The following is a 25,643-nucleotide window of genomic DNA, read 5'->3' on the forward strand; positions in this document are numbered from 1 at the left end:
TACAATGATATATCTGTATTACAGGAGGTTAATATTGTGCCTTACAATAATATCTCTGTATTACAGGAGGTTAATGTTGTGTCTTACAATGAAATATTTGTATTACAGGAGGATATTTTGTCTTACAATGATATCTCAGTATACAGGAGGGTAGTGATGTCTCTAATAATGATATATCTGTATTACAGGAGGTTAATATTGTGTCTTACAATGATATCTCTGTATTACAAGAGGTTAATATTGTGTCATACAATGATAGCTCTGTATTACAGGAGGTTAATATTGTGTCTTACAATAATATCTCTGTATTACAAGAGGTTAATATTGTGTCATACAATGATAGCTCTGTATTACAGGAGGTTAATATTGTGTCTTACAATGAAATATCTGTATTACAGGAGGATAATGATGTGTCTTACAATGATATATGTATTACAAGAGGTTAATATTGTGTCTTACAATGATATATGTATTACAGGAGGTTAATATTGTGTCTTACAATGATATCTCTGTATTACAAGAGGTTAATTTTGTGTCTTACAATGAAATATCTGTATTACAGGAGGTTAAAATTGTGTCTTACAATGATATCTGTATTACAAGAGGTTAATTTTGTGTCTTACAATGAAATATCTGTATTACAGGAGGTTAAAATTGTGTCTTACAATGATATCTGTATTACAAGAGGTTAATATTGTGTCTTACAATGAAATATCTGTATTACAGGAGGTTAAAATTGTGTCTTACAATGATATGTGTATTACAAGAGGTTAATATTGTGTCTTACAATGATATATCTGTATTACAGGAGATAAAAGCTCATGCCACAATAGTTTTCTATTCTCCAGTAGATTTGTAGTTACAGTAAAATGGTATATTTTGATCATTTAATTTGATTTGTTACATTTAAGGCACTTTGGACAGATTTTTTCAAACTCATGTGTTACAAATTAAATAAAAACACAAATGTGAAGAAGATGTAAGTAGCCCTAGGATTTAGAACCTTATACCTGTACTAATCCCTGGGATCCTTCCCGTGAGCTTCCTGTCGCCTCACTAATCCTATATCCCGTCCTCTAGTTATTTTAATAGCTGTAACCTAATTATTTATAAAACCTGCAGAATGGATTGACATCACATCAGAAGATGAAGAGATTCTACTGGCATTAGAAATATTGGAAATAGGTTATATACAGAAAACCTAACTCACAAAGGCTGATCAAATGCTTTTTAAATCTCTTATACATGTATTTTTTTTTTTTTTTTTTTTTGAAGATCTCACATTAATAGTATATCTCTTCATTGGGATGAAAGGATAAGTTAAGTTCCCACTTTTGAGTCGTGTCATGAAACATTTCTTTATTCTAAATATATGTAATCATAATAGTGCTATTTACAGGTACAAACAATGTACCATCTTATAACTTACAGTGAAAATGATGCACCATTTTCCAAGTGTACTTTGATAGATCAAAGAAATGTTAGAATGTGACTACGTAGTACAGTATCAAGGCCTATTCACTATACAAGCACTATCCAAGCTGAGTAAGAGGCTAACCCAGCATCAAGGCCTATACAGTATTCCAGCTGAGTTAGAGACTAGCCCAATACCAAGGCCTATACAGTATTCCAGCTGAGCTAGAGACTAGTCCAGTACCAAGGTCTATACAGTATTCCAGCTGAGGTAGAGACTAGTCCAGTACCAAGGTCTATACAGTATTCCAGCTGAGGTAGAGACTAGCCCAGTACCAAGGCCTATACAGTATTCTAGCTTAGCTAGAGACTAGTCCAGTACCAAGGTCTATACAGTATTCCAGCTGAGGTAGAGACTAGTCCAGTACCAAGGCCTAACAGTATTCCAACTGAGGTAGAGCCTAGTCCAGAACCAAGGCCTATACAGTATTGCAGCTGAGCTAGAGTCTAGTCCAGTATCAAGGTCTATACAGTATTCCAGCTGGCCTATACAGTATTCCAGCTGAGGTAGAGACAAGTCCAGTACCAAGGCCTATATAGTATTCAAGCTGAGCTAGACGCTAGTCCAGTACCAAGGCCTATACAGTATTCAAGCTGATTTAGAGGCTAGTCCAGTACCAAGGCCTATACAGTATTCAAGCTGAGCTAGACGCTAGTCCAGTACCAAGGCCTATACAGTATTCAAGCTGATTTAGAGGCTAGTCCAGTACCAAGGCCTATACATTATTCCAGCTGAGGTAGAGACCAGTCCAGTACAAAGGCCTATACAGTATTCCAGCTGAGGTAGAGACTAGCCCAGTACCAAGGCCTATACAGTATTCAAGCTGAGCTAGAGGCTAGCCCAGTACCAAGGCCTATACAGTATTCCAGCTGAGCTAGAGACTAGCCCAGTACCAAGGCCTATACAGTATTCCAGCTGAGCTAGAGACTAGCCCAGTACCAAGGCCTATACAGTATTCCAGCTGAGCTAGAGACTAGCCCAGTACCAAGGCCTATACAGTATTCCAGCTGAGGTAGAGACTAGCCCAGTACCAAGGCCTATACAGTATTCCAGCTGAGCTAGAGACTAGCCCAGTACCAAGGCCTATACAGTATTCCAGCTGAGCTAGAGACTATAGGTGTCTAGAAGCTAAATGTATGTTCCAATAACAATAACTACATTATGACAATAAATCTCTGGGTATAACAGGGCAGTGTAGCTATAGAGGACGCTATGGATAATGTTTTGTTATGATTGTAGGGCTGCAGATATTGTTACCAAACAAAAGACCACACAACAGTACATATGTTGAACATTTGGTTTCTGTACTCTGAAGTGACTCACCATGATCACTTGGATTTGATATTTCAGACATATTATAGAGTTTCCTAAATTACCTTGAGACTATTGTGTAATATAGATGGGCGTTGTTTGTCCTAGTTCCCCCTGATGAAATCACTTGCTGTTCTACTCAGTCTGAGAGGTGTAATTACCTAAATGTACCCTGAATTACTTAAGGTACATTGTATATTATTTTAGTTTATTTTCTTTTTAAAATCATTATGTCAAATGTTAGGTCTTATCTTTGTCCTGACTGTATACAGGTCAAGGTCACTGACCTATATATAGATAACTTACTGACAGGATGATATATGGAGTTGACCATCATCTTTTATCAACAGTTTAAGGGTATGAGGACAAGAAATTCTGCTGAGTATTAGGTAGTCATGGCAACGAGGATGTGTATGGGAGAGTGAGAGCATAGGGAAGTTAACAGATAAAATTGCTAATTAGAAACTGAGAAATGTTTCTGTTGGTACTAGATATCGGATTTAAGTCTAGAAAACAGAACTGTCTATTTTTTTTCCAGAAGTCTGTTTTAACATGTGGATATAACTTTATATATATAATCTATTTCTAGGCACACAAAAACTACATAATATTTGTTTTTTCTGTAAACTAATTTTCGAGATTTAGAAATTCTTGTTAGCTGGAATCAAAAATGACTTGAGTTCTACTTTGTACCAAATTTATATTCCTTAAAACATGCTTCAAATTAACCATTAACTTCATTTCATTAAAGATATCTGTGAAGCCAAACTGTAATTAAAAGATACTGGCCAATTTTTCCTGCCATTATTTAATGGCCATACCTCTTCTGGTATATCGTTTACACATGTATATATATATAGATAGTGGATGATAGATGGCTTGATAAATCATTATCACATGGATGTTTGTAGATAAATCACCATCATCAGTATGTTTGTATGCTATACTGGTTTGTTATTACCCAATAGCAGTGATTGAATTACTTCTTCACTCTTGTTCTGGTTTTCCTTTCACTTGTCTTCTCATTACCATGGTTACCATAGTATTTCTTTTCTCCTTTATTATTTTTTATCTCTCGCTTACTTGGTAGAAAGAATTTTTGCATAACGAGTGAGAATTCTTCTTCATGTTGGGAAACTAGCAAACTAATGAATGACTTCAAAGGAATGCGTGTGCTATTCGTTAAAACATTTCCATCTTGAGAGGATTGCATGAGTATATAAAACCTTGAAGAGAAACTGCCAAATTATAAGCTCCTTTCGAATGGGTAGGAACTTCATGTGTGGATATTTTCAACCTTCTACCTGGTGTTCTGATGACAGCAACATTCAGTGAAAATTCTCTTAGCTTTATGATTTAGGATGGTAACGGAAACTTTTCTTAAAGAAGTGGGTAATATTGTGATGGGATTGCATGTCTGGAGGTGTTGGTGAAGCATATTTATGATTCACAATATTTCTTCTAATTTAATCGTCAGCATTGAAGTGATAGATGAAATGTTGAAATATATTTGTCACAATTGAAGATAATTCCCTCTTCTTTTCCAAAACCCTGTCATTAGTACTCAAGAAGAAGGTTTATCAAACATTTTATAATCTGTTTCCTTCATTTAAACAGCTATGTGATTTTGATAGACTTCCAGCAGATACCTGCATGCACTTCCCCTATCAGCACCTGTGGGGGGCCCACCAGGGGTCAACAAAGGTCATTGTGTCTTACTGCAGGCATAATTTGAAAACGATCTGTCTGTGTACTCTATAGATAACTAGACAAGATAAGTTTTCATGGTGAAGAGTTCTGTACCTTAAAACAGTGATGGGAGACTCCTGTAGTGAAAGTCATATCACAATAATCGTGGATATATCTCAAAATATGGCTGTTAATATGGATCTTAATCTCCAAGAAATTTAACTGCATATTTACAAAAAAGAAAGAGAAAAGATACAACTATCTTGTACCTGAAAACACACATCAGTAAACAATATAACTTCAAAGGGAGATAATCCGAGCTTGCCTTTGTTCAGTGTTGAGTTACTTGTGATAACATTTCATGCTTCCTCCTTCTGGGATTAATGTGAAGGGAACATTGTGTAATTTGCGGAACTTTCAGTGTTATTTTTTTGACATTTGGAGATTGATGTCTAGATATAACAGATCCCCAATCTGTTCACCAGGACTATAAACAATGTATTACAATAACTACAGTCGCTATGGGTCATCCGATAGTCAGTTTCGCTTCGATGATTATGGACCGCATCCTCAACTTCGACGAACTGACTCAACACAGAGTAAGAAAAAAACATCTAAATCAAAGGTTTGTTTTATTCTATGTGGAATTGATTTATTGTATTAATGTCTAATATTTAAACCAACGTTTACAAAAAAAAAATGTAGATCATTTGAAATACAATTCTCTTTTGTTTGAACAGAAGTCAAAAGTCAATACTTACTTGATATACATTTAGTATTTACAATCATATCAGAATCAACACTTCAAATCATCAAATGCTTTAGTATTAAACTCACACTTATTTTTACACACAAATGCTATGGTTTATTTTTTGACATATTTCTTACTAACTTCCATTGAACTCCAGCTTTTGGAAGATAATATTTAACATGAATTCCATAACCATTAATCTAAATTTCTCTTTGTTGTTTCACTAACCATCCAATTTACTGCTAAGGCCATGCAAGGAAAACTTTCTAATAACTACATTCCGTAGAACTCTTTTCCATTGTGATAAGGTGGGTTGACCTCTCCCATTGTGATGGGATAGGATGACCTCTCCCATCATGATGGGATGGGGTGACCTCTCCCATTGTGATGGAGTGCGTGTGTCCTCCCATTGTGATTGGGTGGGTGTGACATCTCCCATTGTGATGGGATGGGATGACCTTTCCCATTATGATGGGATGGGTTGACTTCTCCCATTGTGATGGAGTGTGTGTGTCCTCCCATTGTGATTGGATGGGTGTGACATCTCCCATTGTGATGGGACAGGGTGACCTATCCCATTGTGATAGTGTGGTGTGACCTCTCCCATTGTGATGGGGTGGGTGACCTCTCCCATTGTGATGGGATGGGTATGGTCTCATATTGTGATGGGATTGGGTGATTTCTCCCATTGTGATGGGATGGGTATGGTCTTCTATTGTGATAGGATGGGGTGATCTCTCCCATTGTGATGGGATGGGTGTGCTCTCCCATTGTGATGAGGTGGGTGACCTCTCCCATTGTCATGGGTGTGTGTGTGTGCTCTCCCATTGTCGTGGGATGGATGTGATCTCCCTTTTTGATGGGATGGGTATGATGGGATAGGATGACCTCTCCCATTGTGATGGGATGGGTGTGACCTCTCCCATTGTGATGGGATGGATGACCTATCCCGTTGTGATGGAATCGGTGTGCCATCCCATTGCGATGAGGTGGGTGTGCTCTCCCATTAGAGAGAGAATGTTGGATGTTTTGGTGGCATGCTTAATTGAAATAGCACAATAAAAGGTTTCCTCTATTGCAAAAGCAAAAAGATACATCACAGGTATACCACAGCCTCCCAATTGATACATACAGACAACACAATGTATACACATGGTACATCATATACACATTGTATACATATCATACATTGTATACACATTGTATACACATTGTATACACATCGTACATCGTACATGGTATACACATTAAATACACATTGTATACACATTGTACATGGTATACACATTGTATACACATCATACATCGTAAACACATCGTAAATAATATACACATTGTATACACATCGTATACACATTGTACATCGTACATGGTATACACATTGTATACACATCATACATCGTAAACACATCGTACATCATATACACATTGTATACACATGGTATACACATCTTCTACACATTTTATACACATTTACATTGTAAACATATCATACATTGTATACACATTGTATACACATCGTACATCGTACATGGTATACACATTGTATACACATTGTATACACATTGTACATCGTACATGGTATACACATTGTATACACATTGTATACACATTGTACATCATACATGGTATACACATTGTATACACATCATACATCGTAAACACATCGTACATCATATACACATTGTATACACATCGTATACACATCGTACATCATACATGGTATACACATTGTATACACATCGTATACACATTGTACATTGTACATGGTATACACATTGTATACACATCATACATCGTAAACACATCGTACATCATATACACATTGTATACACATGGTATACACATCTTCTACACATTTTATACACATTTACATTGTAAACATATCATACATTGTATACACATTGTATACACATCGTACATCGTACATGGTATACACATTGTATACACATTGTATACACATTGTACATGGTATACACATTGTATACACATCATACATCGTAAACACATCGTAAATAATATACACATTGTATACACATCGTATACACATTGTACATCGTACATGGTATACACATTGTATACACATCATACATCGTAAACACATCGTACATCATATACACATTGTATACACATGGTATACACATCTTCTACACATTTTATACACATTTACATTGTAAACACATCATACATTGTATACACATTGTAACACATCGTACACCGTATACACATTATATACACATCGTACATTGTATACATATTATGTACACATCGTACATCGTAAACACATCATACATTTTATACACATTGTACATTGTATACACGTTGTATACACATCGTACATTGTATACACATTGTACACATATCGTATATCATATACGACATACCTAATTGCATTGTATACACATTGTACACATATCGTATATCATATACGACATACCTAATTGCTGGTTTTACTATTTTTATAAGATAATAATTGGGAGTGTTCATGTTGCCATAGAGAATATCTATGTTAACAACCAACACAGAAACTCGACACTTACAAATAAACATTATAGACTTTCCAAAAACTCCTGAAATCCTACCTGCCAGTTTTAAGAGGCGGTTACCATGGCAACTCTGGTATCTTGCAATGTATTAAACAGATTTATTTACAGGTGTTGAACACATTAACAGAACTCAGCAACAGAAAACTCTTGAAAGAAAACAGAAATATTTTAGTTTTACAACACCAAAGGTTTTTATTTATCTTAAACGATGGGTTCATATTTCGTAATATCTTAAAGTTTCATTATATAATGTTTTTTTTTTAAATTTTGCCTTTTTATTTCTTGGATTCCTGTGCATGCTTCATTACAACAAGTTCTTAATTACAATTTGGATCGTTTCCATCTCTCATGAGAGGCACCAGGAAAGTATTTGGTAGGCCTCTAGGTGCATAAGCAGCCATTTTGTTAGATACAGAAGGTGAATCCACTATTGCCTCCTGGGAAATTCCTTTAGATAACTTTTCAAGCTGGGAAGGTGAGTTGTTGGTGCGTCTATAGAGATCCTAAGGTGCTTTATACATTGCACATGAATACATTCCTGGGATGTTTTTTAATCTTTGATATATTCTATCATCTGGTTTGATTTTTGATCTGCTGTTAAGAGAACTCTAAAATATATGGTAATTGGATGGTAAGTCAATGTTTGTTGACTCTAAAGGGTTCTCTTATTGACTAGCTGTTTGGATTACATTGCCAATGTTGCAATTATTTACAACATATCAGGAAAGTTCATTTTCTATGTGAATTCTTACTTCAAAAAAGATGATAAAGATAGTATGGAAATTTGTATTTTGAAGGTGTGACTGTATATGCATAACTTTGTCACTTAATTATTAGTTACAAATATTTCATTAACATTTTAATTGTGGATAAGGTATTATGTAGTAGTGTATTTCAATAGAGGATGTCTATGCAGCAGCTGCCTTTGACATGTATTGGAGACCATCTCTGTTTGTAAATATTGACAAATTGTCCTCTATTTAATTGTATACCATAACTGTGTATCTATATTCCTATATATTCTCACAGAACATCAGGCCCTTTCATCCATGGTGTGTCCTGCCGAAGAACCGCTTTCATATCGAGGCTCTAACATGTCACATAGACATCCTCAGTTGTTTGCTTGTTTGTTTGGATATTTTATATCCCAATGATCAGCCAGGACTGTTTAAGGGAGCTAGGTCTCCTTGTAGTAGCTGGTGGCTAGTGTATATGTGAAGACAGCTAAGAAAACTACGTAACATAATATTGTATGTCATCTAGAACGCTCAAGGCCCAGAACATTTCCCACGCTGCACCACTTGATCAACTGTGACATGTTTTCTTAGCTTCCCCTAAAATTGTTTATGCTGTAAAAAAATGCAAACATAAGGCCAGATTCAGGAATTTGAATGTGTGTCATTGTTGACTAACTTTAGGTAATCTATTTTCAGAGTCAGGCTATGCGAATTGTCCGAACCATTGGTCAGGCTTTCGAGGTTTGTCACAAACTTACAATCCACCATGCTGCCCAGAACAATGACCCCGAGCGTAGCAGTCATTTCTCTGAAGATTTAGAAGCTGGGGATTCTAAACTGGGTAGGTATTGATGGCTATGGTATACGTCATATCCAATACCCATGTTTTCTCATTAGAAATGTCTAATAAAGTGAAAAAGAAATGGGACAGGGTATGTAATAAAGTGTCTGAAATCGGCAGATGTTTATATATTTAAGCATTGATGTCACTATTTTTTAATTTCATCAGGATATGAAAGAAATTTTGTTTGCAAACTGTGTGAATCCGAGTACCGGATTCTCACAAAAGTTTGCAAACAAAATTTATTTCATAACCCGATGAAGTTTAAAAATAGTGACATCAATACTTATAATAAATTTTTCAGACTTCTTCATAACGCAAAATGCGCTTAAACATATAATCAGAAAGTCAGATTTAGTATGAAAAAAAAAAAAAAAAAATTATATATAGAACAAGGTTTTAAGAAATGTATATTACAAGGTTTTTAAAAAGTTAGTAAGTCAATGGAAAGAAGGCTATTGTTTTAAAACATTTCGTATTATTTTAAAGCGATTTTGTATTTACTTTTATGACATGGATATTTTTTACTTTAATGTATTTATAGGGAAACTCAATAATTATACAAAAGTTAATTTAAAGTTATTTCAATCTTTTAAAAGTGAAAGAGAAGAAGGACCCTAAAGAAGAAAGGAAACACCTTACCACGGGCAATAGTCCACTGAAGGGTGAGGGCAAGGTCATTCCGCCCTCAGAGCTTGCCCTTCAACAGGCTCAGGACCTTCTCATCGCCATGGCAGCCAAATCTCCAGTAAGTTTCATTGAAGTGCCTAAACTCTCAATCTAAAGTTATCAATGACATCCCAGAAATCTTCAAACTAAGGTGAGATAATCATGTATAAAGATTTAACTGAGAAATTCTTATCAACACATTTGGTGTCTGATGGCCAGTTGTTGTGGTATTTCTATATACTATTATAGGTTCCAGAATTTAGAAAATAAAATGTGAAGATCGGCTTGTTAAGTTTTACCTCTATAATAGAGAGCAATCCTGATAATTAACTTACTCGCAAATCAAGGTTATCAGAAGGACATTATAGATTCCATATTATATGGATAAATCTAATAATCTGTTTTGAGATTTGGTTGTTTCAGTTATTTGACATTTTAGGGATAGGTTGTGTAATTGTCTGTTAGGATAATTAAAGAAACTTGTTTTTATAGCCCTTGATGTGTCGTGACTTCCCAGTTTTAATGAAGCACTTGATTCCTGCTCCTTTCTTTATTAACATCATTACAAAAAGTCGTCAGTGGATAGCTCAGTTTTTATGATTGCATGTTACAAGGGTTTATTTTTCATAAATATGTTGGAAATTGCTATAAATGGCATTGACAGAAACGTACAAGAAAATGAATCTGAAACATTGAGGTGTGTCCTAGGATAAAACAGAAGGGAAATAAAGCTGACATTTAGATTAAACGAAGAGCTAATAGAGATTGATCATGACCTAGTTAGCAAATGAAGCCATTTAATCGTTTGGCAAACAAATTGATGTCTTCCAAACCTTGCTGACAATTTACAGATATAGATTGATTATATCTGATTGATGTATTCAGCTAATAATTACCATCTCACAATATCTCCATCTAGTCCGATTCACAGCTCATCACAATTAGGAGTAGCTAGGTACAGAGAAACCACACAAGTTACCATGACAACATGATAAGTCGCCTCATTCATATATATTTTTGTCCAAAGCGTCAACAGAAGGATAAGAGTGATTTCAATTCTGATAGGAACCATGGTAAGTTGTCACACAAATGTTGGATTGTTATACCAACATGTTCTGATAGGAACCATGGTAAGTTGTCACACAAATGTTGGATTGTTATACCAACATGTTCTGATAGGAACCATGGTAAGTTGTCACACAAATGCTGGATTGTTATACCAACATGTTCTGATAGGAACCATGGTAAGTTGTCACACAAATGTTGGATTGTTATACCAACATGTTCTGATAGGAACCATGGTAAGTTGTCTCACAAATGTTGGATTGTTATACCAACATGTTCTGATAGGAACCATGGTAAGTTGTCTCACAAATGTTGGATTGTTATACCAACATGTTCTGATAGGAACCATGGTAAGTTGTCATACAAATGTTGGATTGTTATACCATGTTCTGATAGTAACCATGGTAAGTTGTCACACAAATGTTGGATTGTTATACCAACATGTTCTGATAGTAACCATGGTAAGTTGTCACACAAATGTTGGATTGTTATACCAACATGTTCTGATAGGAACCATGGTAAGTTGTCATACAAATGTTGGATTGTTATACCATGTTCTGATAGGAACCATGGTAAGTTGTCATACAAATGTTGGATTGTTATACCATGTTCTGATAGGAACCATGGTAAGTTGTCACACAAATGTTGGATTGTTATACCATGTTCTGATAGGAACCATGGTAAGTTGTCATACAAATGTTGGATTGTTATACCAACATGTTCTGATAGGAACCATGGTAAGTTGTCACACAAATGTTGGATTGTTATACCAGCATGTTCTGATAGGAACCATGGTAAGTTGTCACACAAATGTTGGATTGTTATTACCAATATGTTCTGATAGGAACCATGGTAAGTTGTCACACAAATGTTGGATTGTTATACCAACATGTTCTGATAGGAACCATGGTAAGTTGTCATACAAATGTTGGATTGTTATACCAACATGTTCTGATAGGAACCATGGTAAGTTGTCATACAAATGTTGGATTGTTATACCAACATGTTCTGATAGGAACCATGGTAAGTTGTCACACAAATGTTGGATTGTTATACCATGTTCTGATAGTAACCATGGTAAGTTGTCACACAAATGTTGGATTGTTATACCATGTTCTGATAGTAACCATGGTAAGTTGTCACACAAATGTTGGATTGTTATACCAACATGTTCTGATAGGAACCATGGTAAGTTGTCATACAAATGTTGGATTGTATATACCAATATGTTCTGATAGGAACCATGGTAAGTTGTACCAGAAAGGTTTGTTTAATTGACCTAATTTGGCACTTGACAAAAATCTAGAGAGGTTTATATCTGAATGAAATGAAACCTACGTAAATCATTTCAGGAAAATAGACAGTTGTAAGTCTGTAGAACTTCCTTGTCTGGACACTAGACCTGAAGCCTTTTCTGGGAACTATACAATTAAATCATGGACATGCCTTACAGCTCTCAGACCATTGAAGTAATACATGTGCGATTTGTTAGCAGAAGTTACAAATGGTGGGTTGGTGAGACGATGTAATTGTTTGTGGGCATTTGGAGGACAAGGCAAAGGAATACATCATTGGAGGGGGGTATGATGATGTATGAGGTAGAAGTTATGAGGAGGGGTCATTAAAAATTCACCTTATAGAGGGGCTCGGTGTAACAGCAAATGACAGCTGGTAGATGAGGCTCTGAGATCTATTTTGTAGGTTAAGTGCTACAGAACAATGTATCTTACCTCCATTATATAACTGTATAACAGCATCTTAAGGGATCTTATATTCCTTAAACATTTCTTTTGTCACAGCCTTTCTTTTGGTCTTGAGTTTGGCATTCACGCCTTTAAGGGTGATTGTGGGGTTTGTCCCCTGGCTGAGAAACACCATAATCTATAATATAGTTGGGAGTATGATGACTGTATGGGTTGGTTGTGTGAGTATATGTGACTGGTTGGGTTGTCAGTATATGTGACTGGTTGGGTTGTCAGTATATGTGACTGGTTGAATTGTCAGTATATGTGACTGGTTTGGTTGTCAGTATATGTGACTGGTTTGGTTGTCAGTATATGTGACTGGTTGGGTTGTCAGTATATGTGACTGGTTGGGTTGTCAGTATATGTGACTGGTTGGGTTGTCAGTATATGTGACTGGTTTGGTTGTCAGTATATGTGACTGGTTGGGTTGTCAGTATATGTGACTGGTTGGGTTGTCAGTATATGTGACTGGTTGGGTTGTCAGTGTATGTGACTGGTTTGGTTGTCAGTATATGTGACTGGTTGGGTTGTCAGTATATATGACTGGTTGGGTTGTCAGTATATATGACTGGTTGGGTTGTCAGTATTTGTGACTGATTGGGTTGTCAGTATATGTGACTGGTTTGGTTGTCAGTATATGTGACTGGTTGGGTTGTCAGTATATGTGACTGGTTGGGTTGTCAGTATATGTGACTGGTTGGGTTGTCAGTATATGTGACTGGTTGGGTTGTCAGTATATGTGACTGGTTTGGTTGTCAGTATATAATACTGGTTGGGTTTGTCAGTATGACTGGTTGTCTGTGTGAGTATATGTGACTGGTTGGGTTGTCAGTATATATGACTGGTTGGGTTGTCAGTATATGTGACTGGTTGTCTGTGTGAGTATATGTGACTGGTTGGGTTGTCAGTATATGTGACTGGTTGGGTTTGTCAGTATGACTGGTTGTCTGTATGAGTATATGTGACTGGTTGGGTTGTCAGTATATGAGACTGGTTGGGTTGTCAGTATATGAGACTGGTTGGGTTGTCAGTATATGTGACTGGTTGGGTTGTCAGTACATGTGACTGATTGGGTTGTCAGTATATGTGACTGGTTGGGTTGTAAGTATGACTGATTGGGTTGTCAGTATATGTGACTGGTTGGGTTGTCAGTATATGTGACTGGTTAGGTTGTCAGTATATGTGACTGATTGGGTTGTCAGTATATGTGACTGGTTGGGTTGTCAGTATATGTGACTGGTTGGTTTGTCAGGATATGTGACTGGTTTGATTGTCAGTATATGTGACTGGTTGGGTTGTCAGTATATGTGACTGGTTGGGTTGTCAGTATATGTGACTGGTTTGGTTGTCAGTATATTTGACTGGTTTGGTTGTCAGTATATGTGACTGGTTGGGTTGTCAGTATATGTGACTGGTTTGGTTGTCAGTATATTTGACTGGTTGGGTTGTCAGTATATGTGACTGGTTGGGTTGTCAGTATATGTGACTGGTTGGGTTGTCAGTATATGTGACTGGTTGGGTTGTCAGTATATTTGACTGGTTTGGTTGTCAGTATATTTGACTGGTTTGGTTGTCAGTATATTTGACTGGTTTGGTTGTCAGTATATTTGACTGGTTTGGTTGTCAGTATATTTGACTGGTTTGGTTGTCAGTATATGTGACTGGTTGGGTTGTCAGTATATGTGACTGGTTGGGTTGTCAGTATATGTGACTGGTTGGGTTGTCAGTATATGTGACTGGTTGGGTTGTCAGTATATGTGACTGGTTGGGTTGTCAGTATATGTGACTGGTTGGGTTGTCAGTATATGTGACTGGTTGGGTTGTCAGTATATGTGACTGGTTGGGTTGTGTGCTATTTGGTGTCTTGACATCATACTGCTTCAGTCATATAGCTACAAGGAGACACAACATCAACACACTACACACCTTATTAAGATCATGTGACATTGACGGAGTGTTTGTAGGTACTATGACTATTATTGGAGTGTATGTAGGTCATGTGACATTTTGTCAGATAGTGGAAATGACAAATGTTTTAAAAGACAGACAGGGGTGTGACTTAGTGACTGGGTATTGTGGTTTGCAGTCAAATAGATCTCCAGCCATGATGTATTATTAGAATGTTACTCTATATCTTCGGATATTTATCTGAATTAATCCAGATATATGTGTTTCTGATCTGACACATACGATACAAAAGAAGAAGCCATATTACATATGTATCTGTCTGTGGACTACATTCTTCCCTGGACTGAGGCGAATTTAACAGAATCAAGATTAGTCACGTTTTGGGTCTAAAGGAGACAAATCACATTAATATGTGGCAGTGTTTACCTTAAGAGGTCGGGCAACTCTGACATAGACAATCCAATGTTTGTAAGAATTGGCGTAGAATCACTAAACATTCTCTGTTCAATAAAAATAAAACAATATCTAAGCACTTTCTGAGAAGAGTCAGATAATTACAACAGTATACAGGCATTGAGTTTCAGATGGTTAAAACTATGTTTAATACTAAGTACACGTTTAATTATTTATCTTCCTAAAGCCTGTGTACGTAATGTTCCTAGATTCTTCAGCAAGAAGCTCGGTTGGAGCCTGCTATTGGTTCTGCCTGATAATAGAGATATATGTGGGTAATCTGAGAGTGTCAGGTTGATTATGGGTGTGTTTTACAGAGAAAAGTCCAGGCGCCCACATGTACATACAAAAACAGAACTTAATGCATGAGGTAAACATCTGTCTAATTAAAGAAAATTGGTAGTAGACAAAATACTACATGGTTTGGGAGATAGCCTGGTGGGTATACTTACTACAGCTTCACTGCTTCTGGAAATGGTTTCTGTATGCCTTAATGTTACAGAATAAATGACTTTACTATACCCTAGCTGCATTAGATCAAATTAGGTTTTTATGCGATTTAGGTTGTTTAGTTGTAATAACAAGATAAAAACTTGTAAAATTATGCCTAGAACACAGCCTTTTTAATTTCACTATGACAGTCTGTTTGAATTCTACCCTTATATTCTTCACATAATTTTTGTAATTTCAATTTTCCTTTGGATGTGGTAAGAAATGATATTTTATAATTGCAGACGAAGCGTAAAGGCAAGACGTCGCCACTGCATGGTACAGCAGAGGAAGGAGGTGTATACCCTACAAGTGTCCAGCATCACGTCCAGATCCTACAGGACCATGTGGAACAGAACCAGCACCACACACAAGTGGCTCTCGCCCAGGTCCACCTCCTTAAGGACCAGCTAGCCGCAGAGACAGCAGCAAGGATAGAATCACAGGTACAGTTACCGCAGCTACACAGGTACAGTTACCTCAGCTACACAGGTACAGTTACCTCAGCTACACAGGTACAGTTACCTCAGCTACACAGGTACAGTTACCTCAGATACACAGGTACAGTTACCTCAGCTACACAGGTACAGTTACCTCAGCTACACAGGTACAGTTACCTCAGCTACACAGGTACAGTTACCTCAGATACACAGGTACAGTTACCTCAGATACACAGGTACAGTTACCTCAGATACACAGGTACATTACTACAGCTACACAAGTACAGTTACCTCAGCTACACAGTGCAGTTACCTCAGATACACAGGTACAGTTACCTCAGATACACAGGTACAGTTACCTCAGCTACATAGGAACAGTTACCTCAGATACACAGGTACAGTTACCTCAGATACACAGGTACATTACTTCAGCTACACAAGTACAGTTACCTCAGCTACACAGTGCAGTTACCTCAGATACACAGGTACAGTTACCTCAGATACACAGGTACAGTTACCTCAGATACACAGGTACAGTTACCTCAGATACACAGGTACAGTTACCTCAATACAGTACAGTTACCTCAGATACACAGTACAGTTACCTCAGCTACACAGGTACAGTTACCTCAGATACACAGGTACAGTTACCTCAGATACACACAGGTACAGTTACCTCAGCTACACAGGTACAGTTACCTCAGATAAACAGGTACAGTTACCTCAGCTACACAGGTATAGTTACCTCAGATACACAGGTACAGTTACCTCAGATACACAGGTACAGTTACCTCAGCTACACAGGTACAGTTACCTCAGCTACACAGGTACAGTTACCTCAGCTACACAGGTACAGTTACCTCAGCTACACAGGTACAGTTACCTCAGCTACACAGGTACAGTTACCTCAGCTACACAGGTACAGTTACCTCAGATACACAGGTACAGTTACCTCAGATACACAGGTACAGTAACCACAGGTACAGTTACCTCAGCTACACAGGTACAGTTACCTCAGATACACAGGTACAGTTACCTCAGATACACAGGTACAGTAACCACAGGTACAGTTACCTCAGATACACAGGTACAGTTACCTCAGCTACACAGGTACAGTTCCCTCAGCTACACAGGTACAGTTACCTCAGATACACAGGTACAGTTACCTCAGCTACGCAGTGCAGTTACCTCAGATATACAGGTACAGTTACCTCAGCTACAGAGGTACAGTTACCTCAGCTACACAGGTACAGTTACCTCAGCTACACAGGTACAGTTTCCTCAGATACACAGGTACAATTACCTCAGCTACACAGGTACAGTTACCTCAGCTACACAGTGCAGTTACCTCAGATATACAGGTACAGTTACCTCAGCTACAGAGGTACAGTTACCTCAGCTACACAGGTACAGTTACCTCAGCTACACAGGTACAGTTTCCTCAGATACACAGGTACAATTACCTCAGCTACACAGGTACAGTTACCTCAGCTACACAGGTACAGTTACCTCAGATACACAGGTACAGTTACCTCAGATACACAGGTACAATTACCTCAGATACACAGGTACAGTTACCTCAGATACACAGGTACAGTTACCTCAGCTACACAGGTACAGTTACCTCAGCTACACAGGTACAGATACACAGGTACAGTTACCTCAGCTACACAGGTACAGTAACCTCAGATACACAGGTACAGTTACCTCAGCTACACAGGTACAGTTACCTCAGCTACACAGGTACAGTTACCTCAGCTACACAGGTACAGTTACCTCAGCTACACAGGCACAGTTACCTCAGCTACACAAGTACAGTTACCTCAGCTACACAAGTACAGTTACCTCAGCTACACAGTGCAGTTACCTCAGATACACAGGTACAGTTACCTCAGCTACAGAGGTACAGTTACCTCAGCTACACAGGTACAGTTACCTCAGCTACACAGGTACAGTTACCTCAGATACACAGGTACAATTACCTCAGATACACAGGTACAGTTACCTCAGCTACACAGGTACAGTTACCTCAGATACACAGGTACAGTTACCTCAGATACACAGGTACAGTTACCTCAGATACACAGGTACAGTTACCTCAGATAAACAGGTACAGTTACCTCAGCTACACAGGTACAGTTACCTCAGATACACAGGTACAGTTACCTCAGCTACACAGGTACAGTTACCTCAGCTACACAGGTAAAGTTACCTCAGCTACACAGGTACAGTTACCTCAGCTACACAGGTACAGTTACCTCAGCTACACAGGTACAGTTACCTCAGATACACAGGTACAGTTACCTCAGATACACAGGTACAGTTACCTCAGCTACACAGGTACAGTTACCTCAGATACACAGGTACAGTTACCTCAGCTGGGTAGAATATTCTTCCCTCTTGTACAGCGTAATCTTTCAGATAGTTTCCTTCTATCAAAATGTAAGTACTTGTGTCATTTTAACCTGCTTGAGTGCATTAATGCTTCTTTATCTTTGATATGTTGCATTTTGGCTGTAATAATTGTAGTATCCATACTGGTGATTGATACAGGCCCCTGGGTCTCTTGTCTATTGTAACATTGTGTATTTCTTTATTCTCAGGCGAGAGCTCACCAGCTGTTGGTTCACAACAGAGAGATTCTCCAACACATGGCTGAGCTGGTATCTAGGTTACACGAACTGGAGATCCAGGTCAAAGGCACGTCAGCATCCATGGAGACTCTACTCCCTCCCCCCTCACAGTTACAGGTAATGCTTCATAGTCACCATGCTGGGATAGAGGAAAAATATAAAATAAAAATCTAAATAGAAAAAAAGTGGTTAGACAATTAATCACTGAAGAAGTAAATAAATGCATTAATGAAAAAAGGATGGAATTCTATCTTAACATTTCATTTGAAATCAATAGCAAAATGCTCAGTACATGATTCAAGGGAAATAACTCTTATGGATTTGAAGATTCTGTTCACTGTTGGAAATAATTATGTTCATTGTATTTTAATTATTTGTTATTTTACCAAATTATTATATATTGGTAATGTATTTGATTTTATTTTGCCAGTTTGCTTTGTTGCCTGACCCGACCACACCCCAGGCAGGACCAGTGTTTACCCCTGACCAGCAGGACCTTGACAGCTCCTACATGGGTTCCATGACGGACTCCTCGTCCTTTATTAGGAACAACAAATCAGACTTTGACACAGACTCTCCGGATAGTGGACACAAGGAAATGTCCACAGAAAACTTGTCCAAACCGGAGAGTGCCTACTGGCAACATGTGATGCATGGACAGTCATTGTCTTACAGTTCTCCCGATGGATTTTATAGGGAGCCTGTTGGACAATTCTCTGATCTTTCTTCGGTCACAGGAAACCCTTTTGCTAATGGGTTCAATGATAATGTTGAGAGTTACTATCCTCGTCACTCCGATGAGGAGCACCTCAAAATCATAACTCCACTGCCAAACCAAGATGCCAGTGGAAATAAACTTGAACTGAAACTGACCAAGACGCCAAAGATAGCACCTCCACCCGAGTTCCGTAACTCAAAGTCCTATAGAGATTCAACGATATCACAAGTAAGCATGGACAGTATCACATCACAGGAACTGAACTTGTTAATGAAAGGGGACAGCGATTATTTCTCTACAGTTACAAGCTCATCCAGCTCTCATGTGAATGAGAACAGTTTAAACAATAACAACCTGAAAAGCCCAGCAGGGCAGAGTGGTGGTAGAGACGTGGAGAATAGTGTGAGTAACTCTCACAACAATAATACAGACACTACTTTCAGAGGCAACAATATGTCAGCAGACTTTGTGAAGACGTCTGACATCCAGTATATTGATAATCGGGAAGTGCGCGCCACAGCAACAACAAAACATAGACTTCCTCTGGAATTGTGTGAAGTGGACCAGCAGAACAACTCTCTGCCTTCTGTGGACTCTTCCCCTCAGAGTACTCTCAGTCGAGAGGCAGGACATTTGGAGGAGAAACAAATCAAAATAAAAGTCCCTCCCCCTCCTCCCCCTCCACGTAAAATTGACTCTCTTACTTTTGAGGAATTCGAAAATTTAGTGTCCTGAAACTCCAAATTATTGACATGTACAGTTTGTATGGATATATTTGTTTGACCTCTTGATACTTTGCTTGCTATAAAACACAAATGAATTCATGTATGACAGTAAATTTCCATGCTATATTTGCTTCAGAAAGCGGGAATGATCAAACCCTTTGGGATCAAAGACGTTTTGCAGGCTCTTATGTCTATTTTCACATACCCATACCGGGTATTTTCGTAAAAAGAGCTGTACTATATCCTTGTCTCCAGCACAGGGACTTGTAACGTAAGTTGTGAGAAAGTCTGTTGTGTATACATGTGTACTATAGGCCTATATACTATACTATATAAAAGGTCCTTTTATATAGTATAGTATATAGGCCTATAGTACACATGTATACACAACAGACTTTCTCACAACTTACGTTACAAGTCCCTGTGGTCTCCAGTATAACAGAACGCCATATGCTCTGAGTACATATCACCAATACGTGTTGGTGATTTTCGGTTCTGTGACAAGATGTTGCTTAACAGTGTTGTTACATAGAGAAAAGAGACTTTTCTGTATTTATTGTAAAGTAGTTGTTAGACCAATCATATCATGTTATAGAAATATTTATTAGTAGTTTTGTGAGACTTTTTGTAATGATGATATATTGTGTATATGATTTACTGATTCCTATAACCATTAGATGTTAGTTCAGCCAACTTTTGTTGTCAATCACTTTATTTACTTTACAGTGAGCAGTGTAGACTCACTGGCCCTGATAACTTACCTATATGGATTAGGCTTATTGCTTTAGTTCCCTGTGTTAATACCATAAGTTTAACAGCCTCATTATTCCAGGGGTTACTATCACTGTCATTATTTTTACTTCTTGACTACATGTATGTCGTGGTAACATTTAAGGCATTCAGGAGAAAAAGCTTACCAATTCCAAGCCTGGAGAGACAGTGTACTATTATTAAATTCTTTTGATGTACATCAAAGGACCAAACTACATGTCCGATCTATATTTGCACAAAGAGCCTTCAGTTTTGCCATGATATAGTCCAGGGGTGGATATAGCGACTGTGATAACAACCCCTGGAAAATGGAGAATGCAAGTTTAACAGCATTGACCAAAATGGGGGCAGAATTTCAGAATTAAGATTCAATGAAAAGTGACATAAGTATGGAAGTAACCTTTGATACTGTATTTGTTTATTTTTCTCTCATCTTTTATGAAATACTACAAACTCAGTTATTTTGACACAATCTATTTTTTCAGAACGTTTATCAAAAGCTAGCACAATGGTGAATTCATGTATTCACAGTAATTACTTTATGGAAGTCTTGCAAAAATGCAATTACCACTAGCACAATCATGTTTTAATGCAAAAACAACTATTACATCAAAAATGTATATGCTCTAATACAATATCATGAATTCATTTATTCAGCATGGTAATATTGTTCAACTCAAATCAACAAAAAAATACCCCAAAAAGCTAGAGAAATGAAGATATTTGTATATGGCAGGCAATCCTACCTTCAGTGGGATTGGACTCAGAGGTGAATGTTAGTTAATGAATGTTACAACATCATTAATGAATTGGTGTTACATCATTATTAGTTAATTGATGTTACATCATTAATTAATTGATGTTAAAACAGTGTTGAAGAATCGTAATGTGTATGAAAGTCATGTATTTACCCTTACATATGTATATACACATGTGCCAATACTCTGTTAATGTCTTCAAAACTTGTTTATTAAGGATGCAATGTGCAGTAGAATCTCAGATAGGGGCTCTTTTAATATTTATGCGTGCATGTTTAGTAATTGTTTACATAGCTTGTCTGTAGCTGTTAAGATTTACATGCACATACAACACTAAAAAATTTAATTGATGGTCCTGTTGTTGTCAGCACCAGCTGTCACCTTCCAGCATGTTAAGGAAGCATGAACACAACATGGTGTAATGTTAACATGGTTGTAATAACAATATCAGATTATTTCATAATGATAAAATGGTGGTTAACTTTCATTGGCAACACTACTTCTGTATATGTATTCTATTTTGAAACAAAACCAGTATAGAAATTACACAGTATTGTTTTTACAAAGTAATTATATACTGAATAATAAACTTGTCTATTTAATGTAAAAGTAACATATATAAAATGGATATATCTCATAACTTATTTTACCTATGGCAGCATTCAGGTCTATACATATTCCAATCCCCAAACCTCCCACTTACATGACTTCCTAAAGATCAGTTACCAGTCCCACCCTAAGAGGTTACATTCATTCTTACCCATCCTACCCTACCACTTTTTCTCAAAGCCTATTTCCAGTCCACCTGTGCTGTATCTGGTATATATATCCTCATCCTTAACATGTCTTGTGAAGTCTACATTCTAGATTTCAATATCTCAAATCACCCAATCAAACCCTACCACCCTCAAATCACCCAACCAAACCCTACCACCCTCAAATCACCCAATCAAACCCTACCACCCTCAAATCACCCAACCAAACCCTACCACCCTCAAATCACCCAATCAAACCCTACCACCCTCAAATCACCCAATCAAACCCTACCACCCTCAAATCACCCAATCAAACCCTACCACCCTCAAATCACCCAATCAAACCCTACCACCCTCAAATTACCCAATCAAACCCTACCACCCTCAGATCACCCAATTAACCACTACCACCCTCCAATTAACCCCTACCACCTCAGATCACCCAAACCACCCTCCAATCACCCAATTTATGGAGAAGATTTATATAGGCATAGCCTGTAATCTTATCCATTTATATGTATTTGCATATAATAAAGTTTGTTGAAATGGAAAAAAAATGAAATCACCCAATTTACCGCTACCACCCTCAAATCACCCAATTAACCCCATCCTATCTTAAACAAATGCTCAGTCCAAATATCAATGTCTTAATTTGAAAGACTTATTTATTAGTTACCAAATATGGTTGTTTTATTGTTATTTTTAAATTTTATTTTTACTTTTGAGCTTATTCTTTTTTCTGTTTATTGTATCCAATACTCTGATGTCAATCAAAAGCACATTATCAAATTAAACTATCAAAACCAAGTTATAAGACAGTATGTTTTGTACCTATACATACAACATACTGTTGTGTTACCCGTTATAACTCGGAAATGTAGGGCATTCAAGTTGGTGATGATGTTATTACTGAAATCATATTATTTTATTTGTACTTGACCTATTTTCGCAGTAGCTATGTATTTGTTCTCATCTTTGTACTTATATATAATTACATATCACTTTTATACTGACTCCACATAATAGGGTCACACAACTTTAAAACCCTGTTACTGGGTAATAGTCCAATCATATCAACCACTTCATCATCTCATTATTCAGATCAGAGTTTTTTCTTCTGTATTTTATTTTCATTTTCCAAACGTTAACCATATAGATTTACCGAAACACTTGCAAAGCACTCACTTTTGCCACAGAATTACGCTTTCTCAGCCTTCGAGCTCGCTCGATAGGCACACGTTTTTCATGCGACTGTCGTATACTGCCCTGTAGATAGTGCTGACACCTTATATTTTTCACCATCATAATCATGGTGTATGTCACTTGCAATAACAGCATAAAGTATATTAAAATGATACTAAAATCAAAATTTCTTGTTGTTTATCATGGTCGCGTTGCCTGAAGCTATGGGACCCACCAGAGTGCCCATAGACCATTTTAGGCGTTTTAGTGTTTTAGATAAAAAAAATCGGTAAAATCATACTCTACATATAGCGCTATAAACGTAAAGGGTGGAAAACTCCCCGACACAAAACTTCTACCCACCTAGATTTAGCGGCTAAAAAAATCACATTTCTAGCACGTCTTCACAAAACCAGTTACTACCATTAGAAAGAGCGATAATTTTCCTTTCACAATCATCCTACACAATTACACAAAATGCTGCTACTAACTGCAGAGATTTAAATATAATTTAAATCTCTGCTAACTTTGAAGAGCTGTTGTTAACCATGTGCATGACCCGCGGATGAACTACTGGAAAGGGTCACTGAATGGACATGCAAGTACTGCAGGAAACTGCTGCCAACCCTTTCATTAAAGCAAAGGACACTGGAGAAAATCGGTAAAAATACCAATTGCGAAGGGAAGACTAAAGAGGTTGAATGAAATGTGGATTGTCTTAGCCAGGAGACTGAGGATGTGAAAATAAATATGACCAGCATGAAAACATCAATTATAGAGTAAATCCAGGAGAATGTAAATCAGACTGCCGAAGGACAAATGAAGGAGCTGGAGGAACAGAAAGAAGAGAGGATAAAATCATGATATTCAACCTACCAGAATCTGAAATGGAAATGGGGACAGCAAGGAAAGTAGATGATATAAAGAAGGTAGACCAAATCTGTGACCACCTTGGAGTCGACAAACTAAACATAAAGGAGATTATCCGCATAGGTAAAATAGTGAAGGACACCATGAGACCTGTCAAACTTACACTTGGAGACATATCTAATAGGCATACACTATTTGGTAAAATAAAAGAATGTATACAAGACAATTTATCTTCCAGCAGGATCAGGAAACTCTGGATGGACAAAAAAGTAATTAAAAAAGAGCATGGTACCGATACCTTGGGAACGAAACGTGAAAACATCATGTATTATATATGAAGAAGAGATACAACGCCAACAAAATAAAAAGAAAAGCTTATAAGGACTACGAAAGAAAGATAGTAGTGGCATTTAAAAAAATACAAAAAAAAGTATCTGGCATTACATGAAATAGAAAGAGGGAATACCATCGATAATAATAGATCAAAAGAGAAAACGGTACCCAAACAGCAACAGACGAAGAAATGGCGACGGAGATAAACTTGTTCATCACCAGTGTTTTTACTAGAGAGGACACTACAAATATACCTCAACTAGATGTACCACAGCAAAATATCCGAAATAAAACTATCTCTAAAGAAACAGTGATAAAGAACCTTCAGAAAATAAAATCCAGCAAATCCTAAGTTCCTGATAATATACACCCTAAGATTCTTAAGGAAACAGCGACAACAATATCCAAACCACTTACTATATTTTCAACTAATCACTAGAAGAAGGAATACTTCTGGACATTTGGAAACTGGCCAATAATATACCTATTCACAAACAGGAGAGACAAATTCACCAAAAATATAGACCTATAAGCCTTACTAATACAATTTGCAAAACTATATATGGAACTATCGGTCGAGACAAAATCATGGAACATTCGGAAAGTAGGCATTAATATGGATTGAGACCCAAGAAATCTACGGTTCTCCAACAACTTGATGTAATTGATGACGTCACTAGGATTTTGGACAATGATGAGCATGTAGACCTAATATGTTTGGATTTTTAAAAGGCTTTTGATACGGCTCCACACCAAAAACTTCCCAAGAAAATGAAAGCA

General features: G+C 37.2%; 1 protein-coding gene across 3 annotated transcripts in view; it reads left to right on the forward strand.

Moving 5' to 3' along the window:
• Positions 1–23,847, forward strand: part of LOC138320423 (carboxyl-terminal PDZ ligand of neuronal nitric oxide synthase protein-like) — a 193,364-nt gene extending 169,517 nt beyond the window's left edge. For 2 of the 3 annotated variants that reach the window (XM_069263379.1, XM_069263380.1), the window contains exons 7-11: positions 9,205–9,349; positions 9,949–10,097; positions 15,924–16,124; positions 18,722–18,868; positions 19,182–23,847. In XM_069263379.1, the coding sequence (XP_069119480.1) occupies positions 9,205–9,349; positions 9,949–10,097; positions 15,924–16,124; positions 18,722–18,868; positions 19,182–20,204 (1,665 nt within the window). In that variant the 3' untranslated portion in view covers positions 20,205–23,847. Of the gene's footprint in view, positions 1–4,140; positions 5,100–9,204; positions 9,350–9,948; positions 10,098–15,923; positions 16,125–18,721; positions 18,869–19,181 lie in introns of those variants that run through there. The other variant, XM_069263381.1, reaches the window with a different exon arrangement.
• Positions 23,848–25,643: the final 1,796 nt, after the last annotated feature.

The sequence above is a fragment of the Argopecten irradians genome, chromosome 4 (assembly GCF_041381155.1).
Source record: "Argopecten irradians isolate NY chromosome 4, Ai_NY, whole genome shotgun sequence".
NCBI lineage: Eukaryota > Metazoa > Mollusca > Bivalvia > Pectinida > Pectinidae > Argopecten > Argopecten irradians.